This window comes from Giraffa tippelskirchi, chromosome 9, assembly GCF_054371585.1.
Source record: "Giraffa tippelskirchi isolate mGirTip1 chromosome 9, T2T-mGirTip1v1.2.pri, whole genome shotgun sequence".
NCBI classification, from domain to species: Eukaryota; Metazoa; Chordata; class Mammalia; order Artiodactyla; family Giraffidae; genus Giraffa; species Giraffa tippelskirchi.
Window position 1 is genome coordinate 134,877,373 of NC_137283.1, and position 23,756 is coordinate 134,901,128.

Below are 23,756 nucleotides of genomic sequence, written 5' to 3' on the forward strand. Positions count from 1 at the left end.
CTAGACTGATATTTTTCTCAATGCTCAGGTGCCTTGAGATGACTTAACAGAATTAAAAAAAAAAAAAAAGAAAATTTGGAGTGTAGGGAAGTATATTTTCTCTTCCTAGCACAATTTCTAAAGAGATTACTCTTTTTAAAAGCAATGATTCTAACTTATATGAGAAATGCCACCGAGCTGATATTTATTTAGTTTTCTTTCTTGATCCTTCTCCCAGCATCACCTAAGCATCTTGAGAACAAGCTCACTAAGTGAGGCAGTTCAATTCTACAATGTAAAGCTTACTTCGAGTTGCCTGATAGAAGACTCTCTCTCCTGAATAAGGCGCAGGTCGTCCTCTGTAATTTCTTCATCCTGCAACTGAGCTTGAGGCTGAGTTTGGCTATTAAAAAGAAAGGAATATGTAAAAAAAAAACAAAGAAAAACTGGTATGGAAACAAGGGGGCTTCTTTCTTATTACAGAAATACTTATTGAATAACATTTTTGCTTCAAAGTCACAGAATTGCTCACTTAACTTCTAAAAGTATAACAGAAATGTTAGCCAAATTTTATTCATTTTCATTTCAATGATTTTTTTTTAAGTTATTATTTAATTATTGGAAGCTATTACATCTGGCAAGTGAGTATTTCTTTTTGGTTGACTTAAACCTCACACATGAAAATAATCTATATCAAAAATAATCTTAATTAAAAATTAATTCAATAATATTTTTTGGATAAATAACTATTTAAAGAGTATTATTACTATACTGGACTAATTTTATATATTTTATAATAATTATTTAAAAATTTTTTCAAATGTATTATTGTTTTCTATTGATAAATAACTTAGGAATCATGATATAATATATTGAAAACTAATTTTGCCTAAGACCATGATGTAAAAAACAAATATGAAAAATTATCTTTTACTCTGTATACTGTTTTATGCTTCTTACCTTTCCCAGGATACAAGATTCCTTTCTTTGGAGCCCTCCTCAGGAAAACCACCCTAAATAATTTAGTAACAGAATGGATTGAGAACGCACAAAGGAAAAGCACACAACACACATATTTTCCTTTATAATAATTTAAACTGATTAATGTACTCACTGGAGTATAGGTGTAAGAAAAGAGAAAAGTTCTTGTTCTAATATTTTAAGTCAATTACTTCAAGTAATAATAAAATTATACCTAAGCTGACATGGAAGGAACTCATTAAATATTCTCAAGAGCCAAATAATAAATATTTGATTAAAACAGAATGTAGCTTTGGAACCTCTACAGTAAGGAACAAGGAAACACTTATGATAGTTTCCAGGGAGATTTAAAATTAGATTAAATCAAAATTCCACTCTAACTTATCCTTCCATTTATCTTCTCCAGGTCTAAGTTCATTTTCCATATTCACACAATACATTCACTCTGTTCATTTCAAATCATCTTCATATAACCCAGGAGTAAAGAGTCTTCTACTCCAGCAGGAATAAAGTAACAGCCTCAGGTGCAAATCACAATTTGATTCCTAATCTTCTGACAGAACGTTTCTGTATTTTTACATAATCTGTAATCTTTTGTTTCATGACATGGACAGAATAACCACAATAATACGCAATTATCATCCTTTTAAAAACTGAGCAGAAACTCCTGAAAATAAATATTCAATACCAATTTCCAAGATAGTCACAGGTCTTTTAAGACTCAAAAAACATGCCATGTAGTTTTTTACAGGATCCCTGGGGAATACCGTGTTCATTTTTACAATGCTGTTTTAAATACTTACAGATACTCTGGAGCTGGCTCTTACTCGAGCAACAAATTCTTTCTCTCTCTCAGCAGCCTGCCTCTGCACCTTCTGAAAGTTTGTCAGTGATGTTGTGAATTCAGCCACTAAGCGATCCTTCTGTATTTTCCTTTGACGCTAGAGGAGAGGCGGGGAAAAGAACCCTGCTAGAATCAAGCTGTGAAGTTCTATAGAATTTGCAAAAGCTGTTTTGCTAGTAGCTGGCTCTTTATTTAATTCTGAAAATTTTACTCACACTATTACAGAGCCTTACTGATTAACACTCAGTAACATTTTGCTCAATCTGATAATGTGTTCAAACACTGTGCATATTTATCTTGAGGCAAAGGTTGGATTTTTCACCTCAAGTTTTCATCCTAAAAACTAGGCCACACTTTTAAAGTAATTCCTCTTCTTCATTATTTTAATGGAAATAAAACCTTTGATTCACCTAAGTAATAACTTCCACTAAGTAAGCAGGGTAATAAAAACGTGTGCCCCTAGGAAACCTCACATCTTGAATGAGCATGCATGTTGCATGAAGTCAGTCCTGAAAGGCCAGGAAACAATTAGTCAGGAAGCATTTTCTGAGCACTTACTTAATTATGGGTCAGGACAACTGCATGGAAATAATTTTTGCTTTACTGAACCACAGGATACTACCTGGGCAATTAAATACAGTTTTGTGTTCGCTGAACTAATCTCAAATAGATTTTTTTCCCCTCTGATTTCCTTTCTAGTACAACAGTTCAAAGATCCTACAATGCATTTGATTCCTTTCACATTCAGTACATCAACAGTGTGTCTTAAAGCTTCATACCTGGTCACTGGGGGTGGTGGGCAGAGATCCAAACTCTTTAATGTACTTATCTGTTTCTTTGGCAAGCTGGTTCGTATATTGCTGCTTCTGCTGGCTAAAGTGAGAAAACGTGCATCAGAGCCAAAGAACTAAGGTATTTCTTGAAGCTGTAACTCTGCCACTCGATTCAACCCTGATGAACAGTTTTAGAAAAATCATTTTTTAGAGACTGGCTCAAATTTTCTCTACGAAAACAAAGCTCTCAGGTTCTCTAAATATTGAGTAAATAACTATGTGGAAGGTGCTTTACTCCCATATGGAGATAACCAAGCTTTGAGAAATAAATATCAGCAGCTATTTAGAAAAGAAGATGACTAAAGCCAACGTGAGATTGTAGAATGTCTGATGTTTGAGATCTGGGGGATGTGGGAGCCTTAAAACTCTGTCCAGTTCTCAGGGTACAGCCAGCCTCTCTTATTTTTCTACCTGAGTATTTATATCCTATAGATACTTTATTAAAAAAAAAAAGAAGTCACAATGAATAATAGTACAAATTTACTATTATTTATGTTCACCATAGGAAAAAAAAAATGATAGCACTTCTCTGTAAAAAAAACCAAACACAGTGAAAGAGGTAAATTATATAGTTATCTGTATCTATCTCGCTAACTAGCTTATAAAGTGAAAAGTAAGATCTATAACTAAAGAGGTTGACATTTAAAATAAGCTTGTATTCATGTGATGTTTTACAGGTCATAACATCAGTACCTCTCATATATATTATCTCTCATTTTATTTATTTATTTTTTTGCTTTTTGCTTTTCTTTTTTCTGCTTTTAAAAAAATAATTTATTTTTTATTGAAGAATAATTGCTTTACAGAATTTTGCTGTTTTCTGTCAAACCTCAACATGAATCAGCCATAGGTATACATATATCCCCTCTCTTTTGAATCTTCCTCCCATCTCCCTCCCCATCCCACCCCTCTAGGTTGATACAGAGCCCCTGTTTGAGTTTCCTATGTATTGGTTACACTTAGGGTCCTTTAAAATAATGAGAAACTATATGATAATATCTTTTAGTATATAGATATCTATATTTGACTGACGAGGAATTATACTGCACTTATATATGTTTACCAAATGCCCTATCTTTATATGCCTTTTATAAATCTTTATGAAAAGTAATATAATTAAAATTATAAAAAAAAGACTTTAATGATGTCTACATATTCAGAATCTCCACTCTTAACCTTAGCAAAATATTGTTAACTATTAAGAATTATGGTTTCTGTTCTGTTTTACTTTATTTTAATAAATGATAGCTTATTATTTAGATTTGGGACATGTTTATCCTCCTGATATCTATCCACTGCAGAAAAATGCAATATAAATTATAAGACAACTATAAATTCCTCAAACTGTACTTCATAAAAAATATGAATTATTATTACTTATCTTTTAATTTCTTCTTTTTTGCAACTTTTCCTTCTGTAGCTAATGTTTGGCATTTCATTTATTACATACATACTACTTGAAATTTGTAGCTGGCAATAGTGCTAAACTAACATTTAAAAATGATTCAGGTTTAGAATAATGTTGGGCAAACCGTCAAACTCCAAACAGAAATGTTTTCCTTATAAGTAAAATGGAAATAGTTCTTTTGATCTATCTAGCTCACTGTGATTTTGTAAGGTTCAGATGAGAAAAGGTGTAAAAATACACTGTAAAATCTGTAATACCACAAAGTATTGTCGCTGTTGTTCCACAGCATATTAATTTACTCAAATATGTAAGTCCATTACTTGATTATATCTTTTACTTTTTAAACAGAGGCTAATGCTTTCTGAAATTCAAGGATGTAAAGATAAGCTTTTGGGGGGCATAGTTCATACTGGATATGCAATGAAATCTAAGCGAAATAAATAAAAACCATCACAGGGATTGTAAGCTATGAGAAGTGACTCACACAGAGAGAAGGTGAGAGTACTGTTTTTTTCTAAAGCCATCAAAAACAACCTATTAAAAAGTATTAGGTAACCAAAGAAGTTCTGCTTTGATAGAGAAAGCCCATTCTTTAAAATAAAGAAAAACATCTGCCCACTTTGGACAGGAAAAAAACTTACACAAAAACTGAGCACAAACGAGGCAGAAGAAAAACCTTATTAATTTTCATTGTTTTCTCCAATAAATATAACACTACACACTATCAAACGAACGTAACAATAGGTGGTTTTTCCTCCTTATTTTCTTTTTGTTGTTTAACTAAATACTTACAGCTGTTGCCTCAATTCAGGTGAATCTTGAGGTGTTCCAAGCTGATTCAGAGTCCTCTGTATCTCTGCAGCTATTATGATAGAAAGTAAATGTATAGTAATTATTACAAATGTTAGGCCATTAGAAATTAAGTTAGAAATTAACACAAGCAATAGGACAGTTAGAAAAAGACAGGGAAAACAAAGAGATAAATATAGAAAATATTAGTTGAGGAAAAAAATCAATGGTTTATTCAAATCTAATTAGTGACAATGTATTGTATGGGTACCTTAACATGTGAAACTGCAACTATGATCCAAAACTATTATCTTCTTCCCTATTCCATCAGGACATTTGGTACAATGGCACATGGACTGTCATGTAAATTCTACTGGCACAAAAATTCTGAGGAAAATATGATTCACTGGGATATCAAGTGAATGAATTACAGTTAATAAATTAAGGAGGAATAACAAAATTAGAAAAACCATTTTTCAGCTGTCTATGTAATAAGCAATTCAGGCAAGAATCAAACGATGCTAAAACCATGGGAATCCTCACATGACCTCAAATTATCATCACATAGATGTCATTAACTTGGGCTAACTTTATAGAAGATTAATCTGTTGCTTAAAACAAATGACCAGATTTAGGATCACCAATTGTACAAACTCGCATTATGAGCCTCCTGACATGATGCAACAAGAAAGTCACAATACGACCTATGTGTTTTTCTTGCCAAAATATTTAACTGGAATCTATGAGCAACTGAGTACACACCACACACAATCATGAGAAAGAAATCAGACCAATCTAGATTTTGTGATAATCTACAAAACAACTGATCTGTACTTCTTAAAATATCAATGTCACAAAAGAAAAAAATATATAAAAGCAGGAAAGCTTTCTAAATTAAAAGCACAAAATACTTTCTAAATTAAAAACACAAAATACTAAAACACCCAGTGTACAATTTTTGACTGGCTTCTCATTCAGAAAAAAAAAAAATAGCTACAAAAACTATTTTTGAAAAGTTGTAGAGACAACTAGAGAAACTTGAATCTGGAGAGAGAAAGACTAAACAAAATTTGCAAAATGTCAACAACTGGTGAACCCAGGTAAAGTGTACATAAAAAGATCACTCTACTATATTTTTACTCTTCTGTAAGTTTTAAATATTTCATGATAAGTTCACCATTCAGAAGTCTACCACTGTAATAACAGCAATAAAAAAAAAGGGCTCTTTACAAAGGGGAAGGTTCTAGTTTTATGCATTTATGTACACAAATAAAATGTCAAGCAGAGATAAGTTGAAAATCCATCTCAAAGTAAAGAACTTTCACATTTCCAAGAACTAGGGAAAAATGATCCAACTCACCCATTCTTTTTCATTTAAAAGAAGTCGTTTATTTATATAGCTTAAATGCTTCTAAAAAGTCATTGTTTATTTATGGGATCAAGGGAATGATTTGTATTCCAAAACACAGGATTACTTTTGTTCACTCAGGATGATGTAATGAATATTGCTTTCAAGTCAAAGATGAAAAATATAAATATTGGAGAGGAAACATATAGTAACTGTTAACCATTCAGCTAGTTACAAAGGAATTTCTTTTTGCTTTTTTTTGGGTAATAGATGTTTTCTTTTGTGAGGTGAGAAACTTTGTTTGCTGTTTTAAAACTTATGGCTGCTTTGTACAATAAGTTATATATTTTCTTCTCAACCTCAGTAGCTTCTTCTGGGCTACCTTATTGGGGTTTAAAGCTTTCACTTTCGAAAAAAGTATGCTTGTTAAGACAAACTGATGCAGGCCTTTATCGTTATTTCCAGAGGATTCTTGTCTTTTAAAAAGGCCATGGTAAGTGAAAAAAAAAATAGACTGCTCAATAAATGACATGAGGAAAACTGACCAACCATTTGGGGGTTAAAAAAGAGAACTCAGTGTTACCTCATGAAGCAAAATAAATCTGTAAAAAACTAATAAACATTAAAAATTGAAACTATTAAACTGCTACATAAAACTATAAAAAATTTACTTATTACACAATCTTATTTATGATTTTGGCACAGGTACAAAATATTATCCAAGTATAATACAAAACTAAGAACCATGAAGGAAAATATTATCAAACTGGCAAAAAATACACAAAAATTTTAGATGCTATATGAAAAATATGTATCTTTATTACAAATCCATATAAGTAAAGCGTGTGTGTGTGTGTACATGGGAGAAAATGCCTGCAGCATATGATGACTAAAGGGGTTAATACTGTTAATATAGAAAAAAACTCCTATAAGTTGGAAATATAAAAATAGTCCAATGAAAAAAAGGTAAAAAGTGTCATCTTAAAATAATGACAAGCAAATAAACATATGGGGAGTTCAACTTCATTGACAATCAACTTTTCATATACCAGATTGGAAAAAGTCAAGAAAAATAAGCAGATGGTAATATAATTATAAGCAAAAATCTTCATAAAGGTAAAGACATAGGGAGGAGCAATATCCATCATGTAGAAAGAATGAGAAATCACTGAGGAAAGGTCAGACAAGCCAGTACAAAAGTAGGCCAGGAACAGGACCTTTAATAATATTCACTGAAAACATGAATAGCAAGAAAAGAAAAAGAAAAAAAGACTGAAAAGTGTCAATCCTAGAAAGGATATATAATTTTAATGCATGAATGCTATATAAAAGTGTTTGGCCATTAAAAAGAAATTAAGTAGACATGCTTCTGATAGACCCTGTGGGAGGGAGCCTAAGTCCACCAAATGGTTATTTCCCTGGTTTTTGTAAACAGATACACTGAGTAACCCAAGTCTTTATCCTTTCTCCCTGAGAAAGGACTCATATGCAAAGGACGACATAACTGGGAGCCCCAGGGCTCTACACTTCAACAAAACAGATGACTATCAGCCACACCTCTTCTTGTGCACTGCTCAGAAATGTCAGGAAGACCTGACAAGCTGAGAGCTGTGAAGCCTCTCCTACTCCCATTTGCCTGGCCTGTCCACAGGATGGGGAAGGCAAACATTAATAGCAACGATGGCTAGCACAGGCTTCTTTAAATGGTGACTCCAATTGCAAAGGAGAAGGCAATGGCAACCCACTCCAGTACTCTTGCCTGGAAAATCCCATGGACGGAGGAGCCTAGCAGGCTGCAGTCCATGGGGTCACGAAGAGTCGGACACGACTGAGCAACTTCACTTTCCCTTTTCACTTTCATGCACTGGAGAAGGAAATGGCAACCCACTCCAGTGTTCTTGTCTGGAGATCCTAGGGACGTTGGCGCCTGGTAGGCTGCCGTCTATGGGGTCGCACAGAGTCGGACACGACTGAAGCGACTTAGCAGCAGCAGCAGCAGCCAATTGCAATGCTCCTCAAAATGTGATCTATTTGCTAGAACACATCATCAAAATCGATGGCACCTTGTACAAACCTTCTGATACAGTAAACACTTTTTGCTGTATCCTAAAAAACAGAAAACAAGAGGAGTATGCTTTCAGCTGGATGGGGTGAGTGGCAAGTCTTCAAAGTCTTATCTTAGGGTTATACACCCTCTTTATCACTGTACAAGTCAGGTGTCAAGATTATTGATCCTTTCCTCCTACAAGACACTACACAAGTCCAATACACTGCTTACATGTGCTTTTAAAATCTGCAAAGTGAGAAGACACACGTTCTCTTAGGTGCCTTGGAAGGATGGAACTATGCCAGCAGACAGAAGATAAATTAATGCAGAGACCTGTTTCCTTAGTGAAGAATCTTGGCCCATTGATCCGTATGGATCACTGATATACTCCTGCAGAGTAAATGACAAGTTGCTTTTCTTTGCAGTCTCAAATACAAATGGGGAAATAAGGCTTAGTGAGACTTTCTATGTGGCTCCAATCCATTGTACTGAATGCCCTAAAAAGCTACTGGCTCTGGAACTCCCCAACAGAAAAGGCTATCCTGCCAGTTCAAGTGGTGGTACAAGCAGTTCTACAACTTGGTTTCAATGACCTGCTTGATCCAATGGTAACTCCAGAACCTGTGCAATTTCATTGTTCTGTATAAAACTAGTGGCAAGGTCCACTAGGAAAAAAACAACAGAAGTTCCTTAGATTCACTGAGCAAAATGATGCTCTTTGTCAAGCCAATATTACCCTTTTGAGGAATAGTTCTAGTCTTACTACTGATTCTTGGATAAAAAGTAAACAGTGATGTACTAGGTGACCCAGTGACTTGAGTTGCCTGCTACATATTAGGTGTTATGTTATCTTGTTGATAGGTTCTTCCTTGGTAGCTCAGAAAGTAAAGAATCTGCGTACAATGCAGGAGACCTGGGTTCATTTCCTGGGTCAGGAAGATCCCCTGGAGGAAGACATGGCTACCCACTCCAGAATCCTCACTTAGAGAATTCCATGGACAGAGGAGCCTGGTGGGTTACAGTCTGTGGGGTTGCAAAGAGTCAGACACAACTGAGTGACACTTTCACTATCTTGTTGGTGTATCTCTTTCTAGATTTTGTATGTTAGTCAACCTGCCTCACTCCAACTTCTACAGCACTTGTTCAATGGAATAAACAACCAGCAATGGTTTAAGAATCAAAAACTGCATACAAACTTTGCCAACATGGACTTCCCTTTCCTCAGATTAACATGATTACTGACGATGCCACACCATTTTGCAGCCAGCAGTTTGCAGCCAGCAGCAATCAAAAGTAAATATACAATGTGGCACCATTCTTGGGGGTTATGAACCAGTCACCCAGCGGCAAGATGATTAGAGCCCTTCCATCTTGGCGGAGGTGGAATTTTATATTGACTGAAATAGCAGCACTATGGATTTTGTCCTGCTTCTTCTGCTGCCCTCCCCACCATGATCCCATTGGCTTCTGAATCCATACATCAATCACAATCATTCTACCCAGTGTTCCTGATCAAGATACTCAATTTAACAGAGAAAAAAAAAAACAACAGAGCTTCCAAAGACCAAGAATTCCTTGGTCTGCCAGTACTCCTTTATCTGGAAGCTGCTGGATTTCTAGAATGTCTAATGGCCTTCTGAAGACCCAGTTATGGTGTCACCTGAGAGACAGTATCTGGGAAGCTGGAGTGCAATCCCACGGGACCTTCATGCTCGCACAGGCCCACCACTCTCTGGTGCAGCTTCATCCATATCCACAAAGAAAACTCAGATTTAGGACCTAAGGTGCGAAAGTGAAGAGAAATTGTTCACCTTTACATCTAATTACCCATTTGCAAACGTTCTTCCATCCCTTGAGATGATTTAGAGACAACATTCAAGTAAGGAGTGTAACCGTGGCTCCACCTGAGTGGAAGCTGAGACTACATGGCGCCACTTGGGGCCAGGGTAGCACAAGGTCCACTGAGGCCATTATCAAGATGAAGGAAAAGTGTGCCCAGGGCAAGGTCAGAGGGACAAGTGTAAACAAACCTTGGGAAGTGAGCTGGAGGGAACTAGCTAATACTGCCGTCTTCAATCAGAAAAGTTAGCATGATCTAACACGTGAGCAGGAGCAACAAGGATCCGGGTTTGAAAGTCTGGGTTACTCCACAGCCGAGGTACAAAAAGAAGGTAAAAGGAACATGGAATAGCTATCCACGAGAAAAGGATTAATAGAAACTGCAGCCTTGTTTCCAGCCATTAAGCGGCAGACTACAACACCTGTCAATATTCTCTTCCTTGCTCTGTAATGTAGATACTTTAACTATTTGTCTCCTTCCCTATCTCTATTCTCCACTGTTATATAGGGGCATGTTGTTAGTGGTTACACTTAAACTCTGGTCCACAGACTAAGGAAATACTGTGACCCCCATGTGCTGAATCAGAGGAGGAATAGACTGGAAATCACCAAACAGATCTGGCACTGGAAGCAGGAAATAAACATGTCTTGGTTCTACCTGTCAGTGGAGATGGGAGAGGAGTTTGGGTTGTATGAGCAATAGCAGCCACATGCTAAATGGGGCTTTTTAATTTTTTCAAGCTTAAATATGAAAAAAAAGGAAACAAAAGAAAAGAATTATAATGGATATTTTTGGCCATCTGATACCCCAAATTCTTATGACATTGGATCTTTCTGGTTTATAATATCACCACTGGGAAGTATCATTACAGAACCAGTCCTTATGGGGAACAAACTGGACAGTACAGTCACAAAACCATTCTGAGTCCTTGAGCTTTGCTTACCTCCATTATGAGTACTGAGGTGATTAATAATGACAGAGTCCCAGCAACAATCACAAAAAAAGAAAGACCAGACTCATAAACTAGCTTAGCTACTTGTAATCAAAATCTAGGCTGACTTAATGCTATTGAGGTTCCATAAATACCAAAGTTGCTTACAAGTCAATGCTTTAGCTGACAACTTTCTTTTCACTCCAAAACAATAATCTGAATAACACAATATCTCATAAAATGAAGCTTCTCATAAAGGCAACCATTCAGCTTTGCCTAACTGAGTGCATTTAATTAACTGCGTGCTCGATGTTTTTCATGAATGCAAATGTAAAACAAGGCCTCCTACACTCAAGCAGTATGCAATCTAGAAAAGGAGGGAAAAAAGTATCAATACATAGTATAAATGCTCCAGTAATGTTTCAAACAAGGACCCATGCATAGGCATTCTAATGAAGGACAATCCAAAAAGCCTTAATGGAGGAGGCATTTGTATTATTTTTGAAGTGCAAGATATCAGACACTTTACTTTGGAGATTCGAACCTCGATATCATACTTAAGACATAACTTGAAATGTTCAGATTACCAACTGGTTCCCCCAACCACAAGAGTAAATAAACTCCTTAAAGGAAAGAACTAAGCATTCATTGTTCATTATCAGATCTCTTGCATCTACCATACTGTTGACACTCAACGAATATTTTTAAACTGAGCCACAAAACAGCATCAGAAAGACTGAATCTTATATAAGAAGTCTTAGATATTTCTAAAACACAAGGCATATATAAGAAAAAAGAGAGGTAGGTATGCTCCTTTATTATTCGTTCATTCAACATGGTCTGGGTACCTACTATTCACCAGGATATGTGGATAGCAACAATCATTCCTGTTTCTTTAATCTGTACAGTTCTAAACTTGAGGAGCAGGCTTCCTAGGTGCCACAGCGGTGAAGAATCCACCTGCCAATGCAGGAGACACATGAAATGCGGGTTTGATCCCTGGGTGGGGAAGATCCCCTGGAGGAGAAAATGGCAACAGGCTCCACCATTCTTGTGTGGAAAACTCCATGGACAGAGGAACCTGGCAAGCTACGGTCTATGGAGTCGCAAAGAGTCAGACACAACTGAGTGACTAAGCACACAAACTTGAGAACGAGTGAAGGTACCATCTGATCAGGTGATGAAGAGCCTATGGAAACACACATCTGAAATTACTGAATCAAATTTAGGAGAAATATTATATGGTATTAGTTCAATTTTATTATACACATGAAGTTGAGACTTTTTAGTTTCTAAAACAATATTTTTCAAAGCGCTAAAAGGGCTAAGAGTAAAAGACTTTTGAAAAGATTATTTCATAATTCAGGTATGATAGCTGCCAAAGCAAAGAAAGGAAAAACAGGCATGCAAAACTGAAGGAGCTGAGCTGAGATGCTCTGGTGCTTCAAGTGGTGTTCAAAGTACATTTCAAGGCCTACCATGGACCACAAGGAGCCTTCTGCCCTGCTGACGCTGATGAGGAAATAAACATCTGTCCTTTCTTCAGGCTGTATGAGCAAGATTCCATAGACACCACATTACATATGACCAGCATCACCCTCTTAAACATCAGTGTCAGCCATATATGGCCTGTGGGGGCTTTCAGCCTCGTTTCATATAGCCCTCCAGGTAAGAATGGTTGTTACATTTTGAAAAGGTTAACAAAATCCAAAACAATGATGATGAATATACAAGAGACCGCACGTGTGTTGCAAAGCCTAAAATGTTTACCATTTGGCCATTTATAGTAAAAATGGGCTGATCCTTGTCCTAAATTAGTAAAAATTACTAAAACTTTGTAATCATAACTGAGTTCAGTATGGTACTTGAGTGCACTATGTTACTAAGTCTATTTCACACAAAATTGAGCAGTGTTGCGTCTTTCACTGAGCATGCATGTATAAGAAGCTGAACCTCTGCAATTTTCAGAAAGAATATGCCACCCTTATGGCAGAAAGCGAAGAGGAAATAAAGAGCCTCTTGATGAAGGTGAAAGAGGAGAGTGAAAAAGCCAGCTTAAAACTCAACATTCAAAAAACTAAGATCAAGGCATCTGGTCCCATCATTTCATGCAAATAGATGGGGAAACAGTGGAAACAGTGACAGACTTTATCTTCTTGGGCTCCAAAATCACTGCAGATGGTGACTGCAGCCATGAAATTAAAAGACGCTTGCTCCTTGGAAGAAAAGCTATGACAAACCTGGACAGCATATTAAAAAGCAGAGAAATTACTTTGCCAACAAAAGTCCGTCCAGTCAAAGTTATGGTTTTTCCAGTAATCATGTACAGATGTGAGAGTTGGACCATAAAGAAGATTAAGTGCTGAAGAATTGATGCTTTTGAACTGTGGTGTTGGAGAAGACTCTTGAGAGTCCTTTGGACAGCAAGGAGATCAAACCAGTCAATCCTAAAGGATATCAACCCTGAATATTCATTGAAAGGACTGATGCTAAAGCTGAAACTCCAATATTTTGGCTACCTGATGCAAACAGCTGACTCATTAGAAAAGACCCTGATGCTGGGAAAGATAGAAGGCAGGAAAAGTAGGGGACAGCAGAGGACGAGATGGTTGGATGGTATCACCGACTCAATGGACATGAGTTTGAGCAAGTTCTGGGAGATGGTAAAGGATAGGGAAACCTGGCGAGCTGCAGTCCATGGGTCGCAAAAAGTTGGACATGACTGAGAGACTGAACAACAACAAAATGATACTGGTACATTAAAGGTGCTGGCTTGTGTCAGCTATTATTTTCAACTGCTGCTCTTCTCACTTAATTTAGAAACAATTATGGTTACTTTTTCATTTTATTGGATGAACATTTTTGCAGAGTAACTGATGAATCGTTACCAATCTATTTTATTACTCTCCAGTTTCTGACTATCTCCCTAGTTTTAAGATGGTGGCTCATAGGATCTTTTGCCTTACTCATGTTGACATACTCAAAAATGTTTATAAAAAACTGCTTTAGAGAGAGACTTTCAAATGTCTAATTTGAAAGGAAAAAAAAAACCCTTGTGAAACATGAAAATTAAGGAATTAATTCTTTCCATAACCATAAACAGTTACTTGAAGAAAAACGCACCTAATACACTGAAATAGGATTAAATCAAGATGCACCACTACAAGAATACAACGAACAAATTATTTTCGCATTATTCACAATCTACAACTATTTGCACTATTACTACTAGAGAGGTAACATTAAAGTATATTACATTTTCCATAACATAAGGAGAACACCATTTCCTACACATCCAGGAAAAGTGCATTATTATTTATATAAAACTCAAACTATGCCCTTTCTGCCTCTTCATTCTTGTCTGTACCAAACACCCACTGTGTTCCATAAGAGTCTGCTGCCATCTAGTGGATGACCTAAGGAAAAAACCGCTTCATAGCAAAGGGGTTTTTTTTTTTTTTGTCAGGACAACTGCAGGTAGCAGTTGCTATCCGAGGCTATGTACTGATACCACCTGTCAGAGTTCCCAGGGGACCACGGAGGATGCTGTCTGACCAGTGACAGTGGCCAGGCTTCGGGGACACCCTGAGTCAGCCCTAAAAGGCACACAGACCACCTTCAAAAAAATCTCCAAATTAACAGAGAACAGAATACAACCACCTGCTCTTTCAGCACAAAACAGCTGTTGCTCAATCCAAAATAACTCAGTTGAAACTGTCAATTGTGGGAAAAAAAATAACGGTTATTAAAACACGTGGGCAAGTGGTTTAGAGATTCTGACTCAAGTCTCACCCACATCACACAGAGGAAGTCGAGTTTAACACTGACCAGCAAGCAGTCTGGGAGCCAGACAGCTTGATTTGGAAATCTGACCTCACTCCTTCCTGGCTGCTGACCTTGGGCAACTGACCTCATCTCTCCAACTGCCTCACAGTCAAGCGGAGGGAAAATCACCTCTTCCTCAGTCATCATGAACTTCAACTTGGGGCAATGTACGTAAGGACCTTTGTACTGGAAACAGAAAGAGCTTACTAAATGAGAGAGAATAGTATGAAGAGACTTAACGTTTTTCTTTTGGAAGTCATTGATGAGCACAGTGGCCAGCCATCGGAAGTTGACAATGACCAATCAGGAAGCAATCATTGAAGGTGCTGTTCTTACAACAAAAGGAAGAATAAGAACATTCTTATTAACATATATTAACAAACGTGAAACATGCTGTAGGAGGGTGTTGAAATCTAATAAACTCTGATAAAGTTATGAGAATTGTAGAGATAATGGTAAATATAAATCAAGACAAGATAGTTATAACCCCCAATTAGGAAGGAAGTCAGCTATTACCTGACAGTGACCATGTCTAGCAGTTACATGCAAGTGAGAAACTGAACTATTAATAGGAAAAAATCAATTAAATATTAAACAAACTCTAAATAAAAACAAACTTTTTTTAGCCTCCAGGCTTTCCTCATCTATCAAACTGTCTATTTTAAAGGGTGGTTTTAAGCATCAATATTATAGAAGATGGTATATCTAAAAACATTGTAAAATGGCATAGATTTCTATTAGGTTGGTGCAAAAGTAATTGTGGTTTTGCATTGTTGAACTTTGCTGTTTGATATTAGAATACATTCTTAAATAAATGTGGTTATGTTATATATCATTTTAATGGACATTTCTTGCTTTGTGTTTTTTTGCTAATGCATTACTTGCTGTTTACTTTATATTTATTTTTCAGTTCAGTTCAGTGGCATCCAACTCTTTGAGACCCCATGGACTGCAGCACGCCAGGCCTCCCTGTCCATCACCAACTCCCGGAGTTTACTCAAACTCATGTCCATTGAGCTGGTGATGTCATTCAATCATCTCAAAGACTCAGAGCAAATTCGAGCAATTTTTTAATTCAAGTTCAAAATGGGTCATAAAACAGTGGAGACAACTTGCAACGTCAACAATCTGGCCCATGAACTGCTAATGAACGTACAGTGCAGGGGTGGTTTGGCAAGTTTTGCAAAGGAGACAAAAGCCTTGAAGATGAGCACAGTGGCCAGCCATCGGAAGTTGACAATGACCAATTAAGAGCAATTATCAAAGGTGATGCTCTTACAACTACATGAGAAGTTGCAGAAGAACTCAGCATCTACATTCTACAGTCATTCGGCATTCAAAGCAAATTGAAAAGGTGAAAAAGCTCTGTAAGTGGGTTCCTCATAAGCTGACTGTAAACCAAAGAAATCATCATTTTGAAGTGTTGTCTTCTCTTATTCTAGTCAACAACAATGAACCATTTCTCAATCTGATTGTGAGGTGTGGCAAAAAATGGACTTTACACAACAGCCAGCAATGACCAGCTAAGTAGCTGGACCGAGAAGAAGCTCCAAAAAACTTCCCAAAGCCAAACTTTCACCAAAAAAAGGTCATGGTCATTGTTTGGTGGTCTGCTGCCCGGCTGATCCACTATAGCTTTTTGAATCCTGGTGAAACCATTACCTCTGAGAAGTGTTCTCAGCAAATCGATGAGATGCACTGAAAAATGCAACATCTTCAGCCAGTACTGGTCCACAGAAAGGGCCCAATTCTTCTCCACAACAATGTCCGACCACACATTGCACAACCAGCACTTCAAAAGTTGAACGAATGGGGCTACGAGGTTTTGTCTCATGTGCCACATTCACTTGACCTCTCTGGTCAACCGACTATCAATTCTTCAGGCATCTCAACAACTTTTTGCAGGAAAAACGCTTTCACAATGAGCACAACGCAGAAAACACTTTCCAAGAGTTTGCTGAATCCTGAAGCATGAATTTTTATGCTACAGGAATACACAAACTTATTTCTCAAATAAGCAAGAATGGGTTGATTGTAATGGTTCCTATTCTGATTTAATACAGATGTGTTTGAGCCTAGTTATAACTGCAAGGAGATCCAACCAGTCAATCCTAAAGGAAATCAGTCCTGAATATTCATTGAAGGACTGATGCTGAGGCTGAAACTCCAATACTTGGGCCACCTGATGCAAAGAACTGACTCACTGGAAAAGACCCTGATGCTGGGAAAGATTGAAGGCGGGAGGAGAAGGGGATGACAGAGGATGAGATGGTTGGATGGCATCACCGACTAAATGGACATGAGTTTGAGTAAGCTTCGGGAGTTGGTGATGGACAGGGAGGCCTGGCGTGCTGTAGTCTATGGGGTCGCAAAGAGTCGGACATGACTAAGTGACTGAACTGAACAGATAACGATTTAAAATTCACGGTCTGAAACTGCATTACTTTTGTACCAACCTAATAAAAGAACACAAGATGTTATTACTGGTAACTTTACGATAATCAGAGTTAGAATCATTAGGTTGGGCTAATCATTACACAGTACAAGGTGCATAAGATAATGTACCATGAGAAAATACCTGCATCAGCCGGTTGAAAATAAGTCTGAACACAAAAAGGTTTGAAGAAAAAAAAAATCCAGTGACCTAGGCTTACTTTCCTATATCAGGAAAAACCAAGAAAAGTATACTGTAATTCTAAAAACCACATGGTAAGTAGAAAAACTCATTAGAAAACCTGAAAGAAAACTACTGAAATAATTATGGGCTTTTTTCCCCCAATATATTGTCTTGTGACCTGAACAGGGAGCTTATCTTCTTCGTGAGTGAAAAAACTGATGTGCAAGGTGAGGAGGAAAATGAAGGATTTTCTAAAGAGTGAGTCTTGAGCTGAGAAGCTGAAGGTGAAGCCTGTGCGGTCGGGGCCAAGACCTCTGGTTTACTGTGCTCTCTCCCTCCTGGCACTCCAACACCCGCAGGCAAGTCCTGCTTCCATGAAGCAGTTTCCCATTCACAACACATTTAATTTTAAATTCCTCATTGGTTTTCTTCCCAGATATTTTGAGAAAGGCACACAGGCTAACAAAGTTGCAATTTCGGGCATTTTAAAGCTCCTGTAGACTAACAAAAAGTTAAATCTGAAGTCATGGTTCTTAAAAATGAACAAAGTACAAAAGTGAGTCATTTGCAAACTGTATGTAAACAGTACTTTGGAATTCGAAGGTGGCCAGAACATTGCAAGCTCTGACTTAGCAAAGATGTTCAGACATAACATCTTCTCACGTGGGCCTGCCCAGCTGACCTGCTCAGAGGGAGTCTAGAATGAGGAGTTAACAGAGGCCCAGAGTAGGACGCGGCCCCTTGAGAGGGTAGTCTGTGTACAAAGCTAACACAGGGGGGCTTGCCAGCGGGGAAGCCTTACTCCTTCCAGTTCTCCAGCCTTCCTGACCCCTCCTCAACCCACCTCACCTCTTGGATGTGCTTCCTTCCTGCCATCCGCTGATGGCCTCCCCCTGCTCCAAAAGCAGCTGCAGTACTAGCCGTGTGAGGAAGCTCCCCCTCCAGCTTATATGACTTTGCTTCCTCAACTGTTAATCTCAGTCTGAATTCCTGATCACTTTTAGTTGCAACACCCTGCTACTCACATGTTATTGCCTCTTCTCCCCCCACCCCAAGCCATAAAGAACAGAGTGGGGGTTGGGGGAAGGAAACCTACACAAGTTATATTTTCAGAGAAACCAAGACAACAAAAAAATTCTCAAAAATCTGTACATGTGGCCAAAAGGAACAGAAAAGAGCAGATCCTGGGTGAGAAGCCATGTGTGTGGATAGGGAGTGAGGGGGTGTTGCAGATGAGAACAGGGGAGGCAGAGCCCCAAGATGTCACCAGGAAGTATACACCAGCAGAAGACGATGACCGCACCCCGAGGAGGGGTCCAGGAGCAGGGCTGAGAAGGAACGGGCAGCACTCTGCTGGGGGAGCTGGAAACGGGAGGCTGGGACCACTCTCGGGCCCCCAGGCTACCCATCTCTGAAAGCGGCACCTTTCTCTAAGAGGAAAGGGGCACCTTAGACAGCAGCAGCTTAACGCTGGGGAGTCAGTGGAGTGATGGGGGGACACCACCCTGGAGGGAAAAGCCCTCCCACACCAGGCTCCGTTCTGAGAGGCAGACGGGGGTGTGGGAAACAGTGCCTCGGGGCAGTACAGAGAGGAAGGGGCCCTAGAGTAGAGTCTGGGTTCCTCCCTCTCCCTTCACAGCCAGGAAAAGCAAACTCACTCCACTGAATAACAACAGAAAGAACAGATATAGCAACCATGCAGAAGACTATAAAAAACTGTGGAAAAGAACAGCAAAACTCCCTATGAAGAAACTGCAGCAGGAAAAAAATGTAACCACAGAAGTGGATAAGGTGAAAATTATAACCCAAAATAGCACTGAATTTTTTTTTTTTTTTAAACTCAGTGAAGCAATTGCAGTTTTAAAGGAAGATCACAAAAGAGCTCCTAGGTGAGAGGGCTGGATAATAGGCATCAACGAAGTACAAACTAGAGGCACTTGGGAAAGAAAAAGAATTCAGAATTCTTTTATGCAATGAAGACTAAATGACAGGTCAGGTTAGATGCACAGAAAGCACGAGCCCCAGGAATACTGGGTGTCATTCTGGGCTGTTCAGGTCACACACCCGACTTTCTGATGGTTTTAGCTACAGGCTCACTGTCACTCTTGATTCCTCTCTCTCAGCTCCTGGTGATCTTAACAACCATGCTGATAGCCCTGCCATCATCCTAGCCTGGCAGGCTGCAGTCCATGGGGTCGCAAAGAGTCAGACACGACTGAGCGACTGAACAACAATCCTGGCCTCAGTTCTTTGTTCGAAAGTGAAAGTTTCTCAGTCGTGTCCAACTCTTTGCAACCCCATGGACTATAGAGTCCATGAAATTCTCTAGGCCAAAATACTGGAGTGGGTAGCCTTTCCCTTCTCCAGGGGATCTTCCCAAACCAGGGATCAAACCCAGGTCTCCCACATTGCAGGCAGATTCTTTACCAGCTGAGCCACAGGGAAGCCCCAGTTCTTTGTATACTTCTTTCAAAATGAGCTTATCTTTCATCCTCTCAAAATCACACACTCCAAGATCTAACCGAATGCCTTCTTATTACCAACAACCATTAACTCTTCCATAACCTTAGTTTCACAGACACTGCTTACAAATCACCACCTCCTGTATGTCTAGCTCTCTCCGACTGGTACTCTGATCCCAACAAGCCTCTGACAACTCCCAGGACCTAGAACCCTTCAGTCCTGCCTCTTTGCCACTTTCCTTCACGCAACCTCCCCCTTCCCCCAGGTTCACTGGCTTCCTGACCCAACTTGCACTCCACAGCCAGCCTAAACACCATTATCTTCACTCCCCGGTTTGTGTCCTCGAGTCCCTCCCTCCACTCATCTTAACCACTGGACAAATCTAAAACTCTAGTTGAGTCCAACACTGTGCGTCCTCTAGCATATGACTGTGCCATACAGCACTTACCAAACCTCTGTTCATGGAGACTTTATCCTAAGATCATAAGTTTAACAGTGGGGGAACCTACCACTGTTTTTACAAATGAATCCTTCTGAGTTCTATATAGAGAAAATACCTAGTGTAATGATATCTAGATGAGAACATTCTCTTATCTGTGTATCCAAGTTCCATTTATTTACATGCTCAAAAACCAAGAGCCGAAAAATCAACTAATGTCACACTGTCAGTCTTGGCTTATCATTATGGTCATTATCAGTAATCATTTCAAACAGAAGAAATCTTATAACAAAGGACTATTTAATAAAGGTACTTATATATTGTCCATGAATTACTCTTCCTATTGTGCTATTCAGTAAATGAAAACATCTTTCAGAATCTTGAGTTTTTCATAAAAAATCAAAGAAGTTAATATAAATCTCTCTTCTCTCATTCTATATCAATGCCTGCCTTAAGCACACTAACCCATATTACTTTTGAAATACAATAAATTTCAATAAAGTGTAGAATCTTGGGATTCAAAAGCCAACTGCAGCATTATCTGGGTTTCCCGTCACTTTAAATCCCAGTGCAACATGCCAAGGAATGCAGGGCTGTGTTTAGTTTGCGAGGGCTGCCATAACAAAATACCACAGACTGGCAGCTCAAACAACAGAATTTTATCTTCTTGCAGTTCCGGATGGAGGCTGGAAGCCTAAGGTCAAGGTGCCAGCGGGGCTGGCTTTTCCCGAGGCTTCTTCTTGGCTTGCAGGTGGCCTTCTTCATGCTGTGTCCTCATGTGCCTTTTCTCTGTGCCTGGGCATTCCTGGTGTTTCTCCCCTTCTCATATGGACACCAGTCATACTGGATTAGGACACCACCCTTATGACCTATTTTAACCTTAATTACCTTTCCAAAGGCCCTATCTTCAAATTCAGTCACACTGCGGATTAGGACTTCAACAAATGAATAGGGGAACACAATTCAGTCCACAACAAGGAACCTGACAGAGCTTACGAGAGAGGAAGGTAAAAAAAAAAAAAAAAATTAATGAACAAATTAAGATACTTGTCAAGTATCTTTGATGTACACTCAAACACCTGGATGAATAAGTAACTTGCACCAGTCCACAGCAGCCTCAGAAAACCTTGCTGGAAGGACCACTCATAATCGCTGCAATTCCTTCTACTCAACTCTTAATTACTCTCCTTAATATCATACAAAAGGAAAGGAGATCCTCTTCCACTTGACAGTTCAGTTCAGTTCAGTCACTCAGTCGTGTCCAATTCTTTGTGATCCCATGGATGGCAGCATGCCAGGCTTCCCTGTTCATCACCAACTCCCAGAGCTTGCTCAAACTCACGTCCATCAAGTCAGTGATGCCATCGAACCATCTCATCCTCTGTCATCCCTTTCTCCTCCCACCTTCAATCATTTACAGCATCAGGGTCTTTTCTAATGAGTCAGTTCTTCGCATCAGGTGGTCAAAGTACTGGAGCTTTAGCATCAGCATCAGTCCTTCCAATGTATATTCAGGACTGATTTCCTTTAGGATTGACTGGTTGGATCTCCTTGCTGTCCAACAGACTCTCAAGAGTCTTCTCCAACACCACAGTTCAAAAGCATCAATTCTTCGGTACTCAGCTTTCTTTATAGTCCAACTCTCACATCCATACATGACTACTGGAAAAACCATAGCTTTGACTAGACGGATCTTTGTTGGCAAAGCAATGTCTCTGCTTTTTAACATGCTGTCTAGGTTGGTCATAGCTTTTCTTCCCAGGAGCAAGCGTCTATTAATTTCATGGCTGGAGTCACCATCTGCTCTGATTTTGGAGCCCAAAAAGATAAAGTCTGTCACTGTTTCCATTGTTTCCCCATCTATTTGCCATGAAGTGATGGGACCAAATGCCATGATCTTAGTTTTCTGAATGTTGAGTTTCAAGCCAACTTTTTTACTCTCCTCTTTCACTTTCATCAAGAGGCTTTTTAGTTCTTCTTCACTTTCTGCCATAAGGGTGGTGTCATCTGCGTATCTGAGGTTATTGATATTTCTCCTGGCAATCTTGATTCCAGCTTGTGCTTCTTCCAGTCCAGTGTTTCTCATGATGTACCCTGCATATAAGTTAAATAAGCAGGGTGATAATATACAGCCTTGACGTATTCCTTTCCCGATTTGGAACCAGTCTGTTGTTCCATGTCCAATTCTAACTGTTGCTTCTTGACCTGCACATAGATTTCCCAGGAGGCAGGTCAGGTGGTCTGGTATTCCCATTTCTTGAAGAATTTTCCACAGTTTGTTGTGATCCACACAGTCAAAGGCTTTGGTGTAATAAAGCAGAAGTAGATGTTTTTTGGAACTCTCTTGCGTTTTCCATGATCCAATGGACGCTGGCAATTTGATCTCTGGTTCCTCTTGACATTCCTTCAACTATTTGAAGCAGCAATCCAATCCCCCTCTAGATGAAATGTTCCTAGGATTTCCAAATGCTGCATGGATCCATGCATCATAGAGTGATTTCTGTACCCTCTCACTCCCCTTTCCCTTTCCATTATTCACATTCAACAACTGGTACCCCACCCCAGAACCAGGCTCATAGAAAGGTACTGTGCCTTTCCTTTGAGATTTCTAAGATATCTTTTCACCCCCATGTCATCCTTGCACAGAAGCCATGCTAATCTTCTCTGTATCATCCCATTTTTAGTATTAATATATGTGCTGCCAAAGTGAGCACTAAGATTTCTTTGTAAAACTTGTTTTGTCCTCATTCAGTTGATTTTACATTGTAGCACTGGAGTCAGGATTGCTGAGCGCTTCCCATCTGATCAAACTGTGTTCCTTCCCTCCAGGGTCACATCTTGAAATCATAACATTCTCTTCTTTGAAGTTTTCTATTCTCTCCTTTCTGTTCTATCCTTTGTCATCCAATGAATTCTTAATAGCCTCTGTATGCAAAGTTCTTAAGGGATATAATTCTGCATAAAAGTATGACCTCCTGCCATAGAAGAGATTAGAGACTCTGGTAGTAAAGGAAAAAATGTTGGCACCTAGAAAAAAATCATAAAGATGAAATACAGAAGAATTCACAGGACAGCATCTCATTACCAAATGAGTGAGAAGAGATTCCTGCCATGAGCTCAAAGATAAGAAAAGAAATAAATATTTATAATGGCTAGTACATGACAGGCATAGTTATATAGATAAAGAGTAACCTACGTGAGATTATTCATTTGTTCTTATAGGACAGACAGAGCTATGAACAGGGCACATGAAGTCCTTTCTCTTTAGGAGCTGGCATTCTAGTAGGGAATGCAGAAAATAAGTGGACAATTATAGTAGTTTAATATACCAATAGAAGAGAGTTGGACCATAAAGATGGCTGAGCACTGAAGAATTGATGCTTTTGAACTGTGGTGCTGGAGAAGACTCTTG

The 23,756-nt window shown here is 38.7% G+C and overlaps 1 protein-coding gene and 1 pseudogene across 14 annotated transcripts in view; both read right to left on the bottom strand.

Moving 5' to 3' along the window:
• The window catches only part of STX7 (syntaxin 7), a 53,371-nt gene that overhangs the window by 9,232 nt on the left and 20,383 nt on the right, over positions 1–23,756 (bottom strand). For all 14 annotated transcript variants that reach the window (XR_014065772.1, XR_014065775.1, XR_014065780.1 and 11 more), the window contains exons 3-7: positions 4,838–4,907; positions 2,584–2,677; positions 1,764–1,901; positions 940–992; positions 286–382 (exon numbers count right to left, since the gene is read on the bottom strand). Coding sequence is in view for 1 of the 14 variants with exons in the window: in XM_081530895.1 (XP_081387021.1) it covers positions 286–382; positions 940–992; positions 1,764–1,901; positions 2,584–2,677; positions 4,838–4,907 (452 nt within the window). In the remaining 13 variants the exon portion in view is untranslated. The remainder of the gene's footprint in view (positions 1–285; positions 383–939; positions 993–1,763; positions 1,902–2,583; positions 2,678–4,837; positions 4,908–23,756) is intronic.
• Positions 22,945–23,058, bottom strand: LOC145522093 (U6 spliceosomal RNA; annotated as a pseudogene).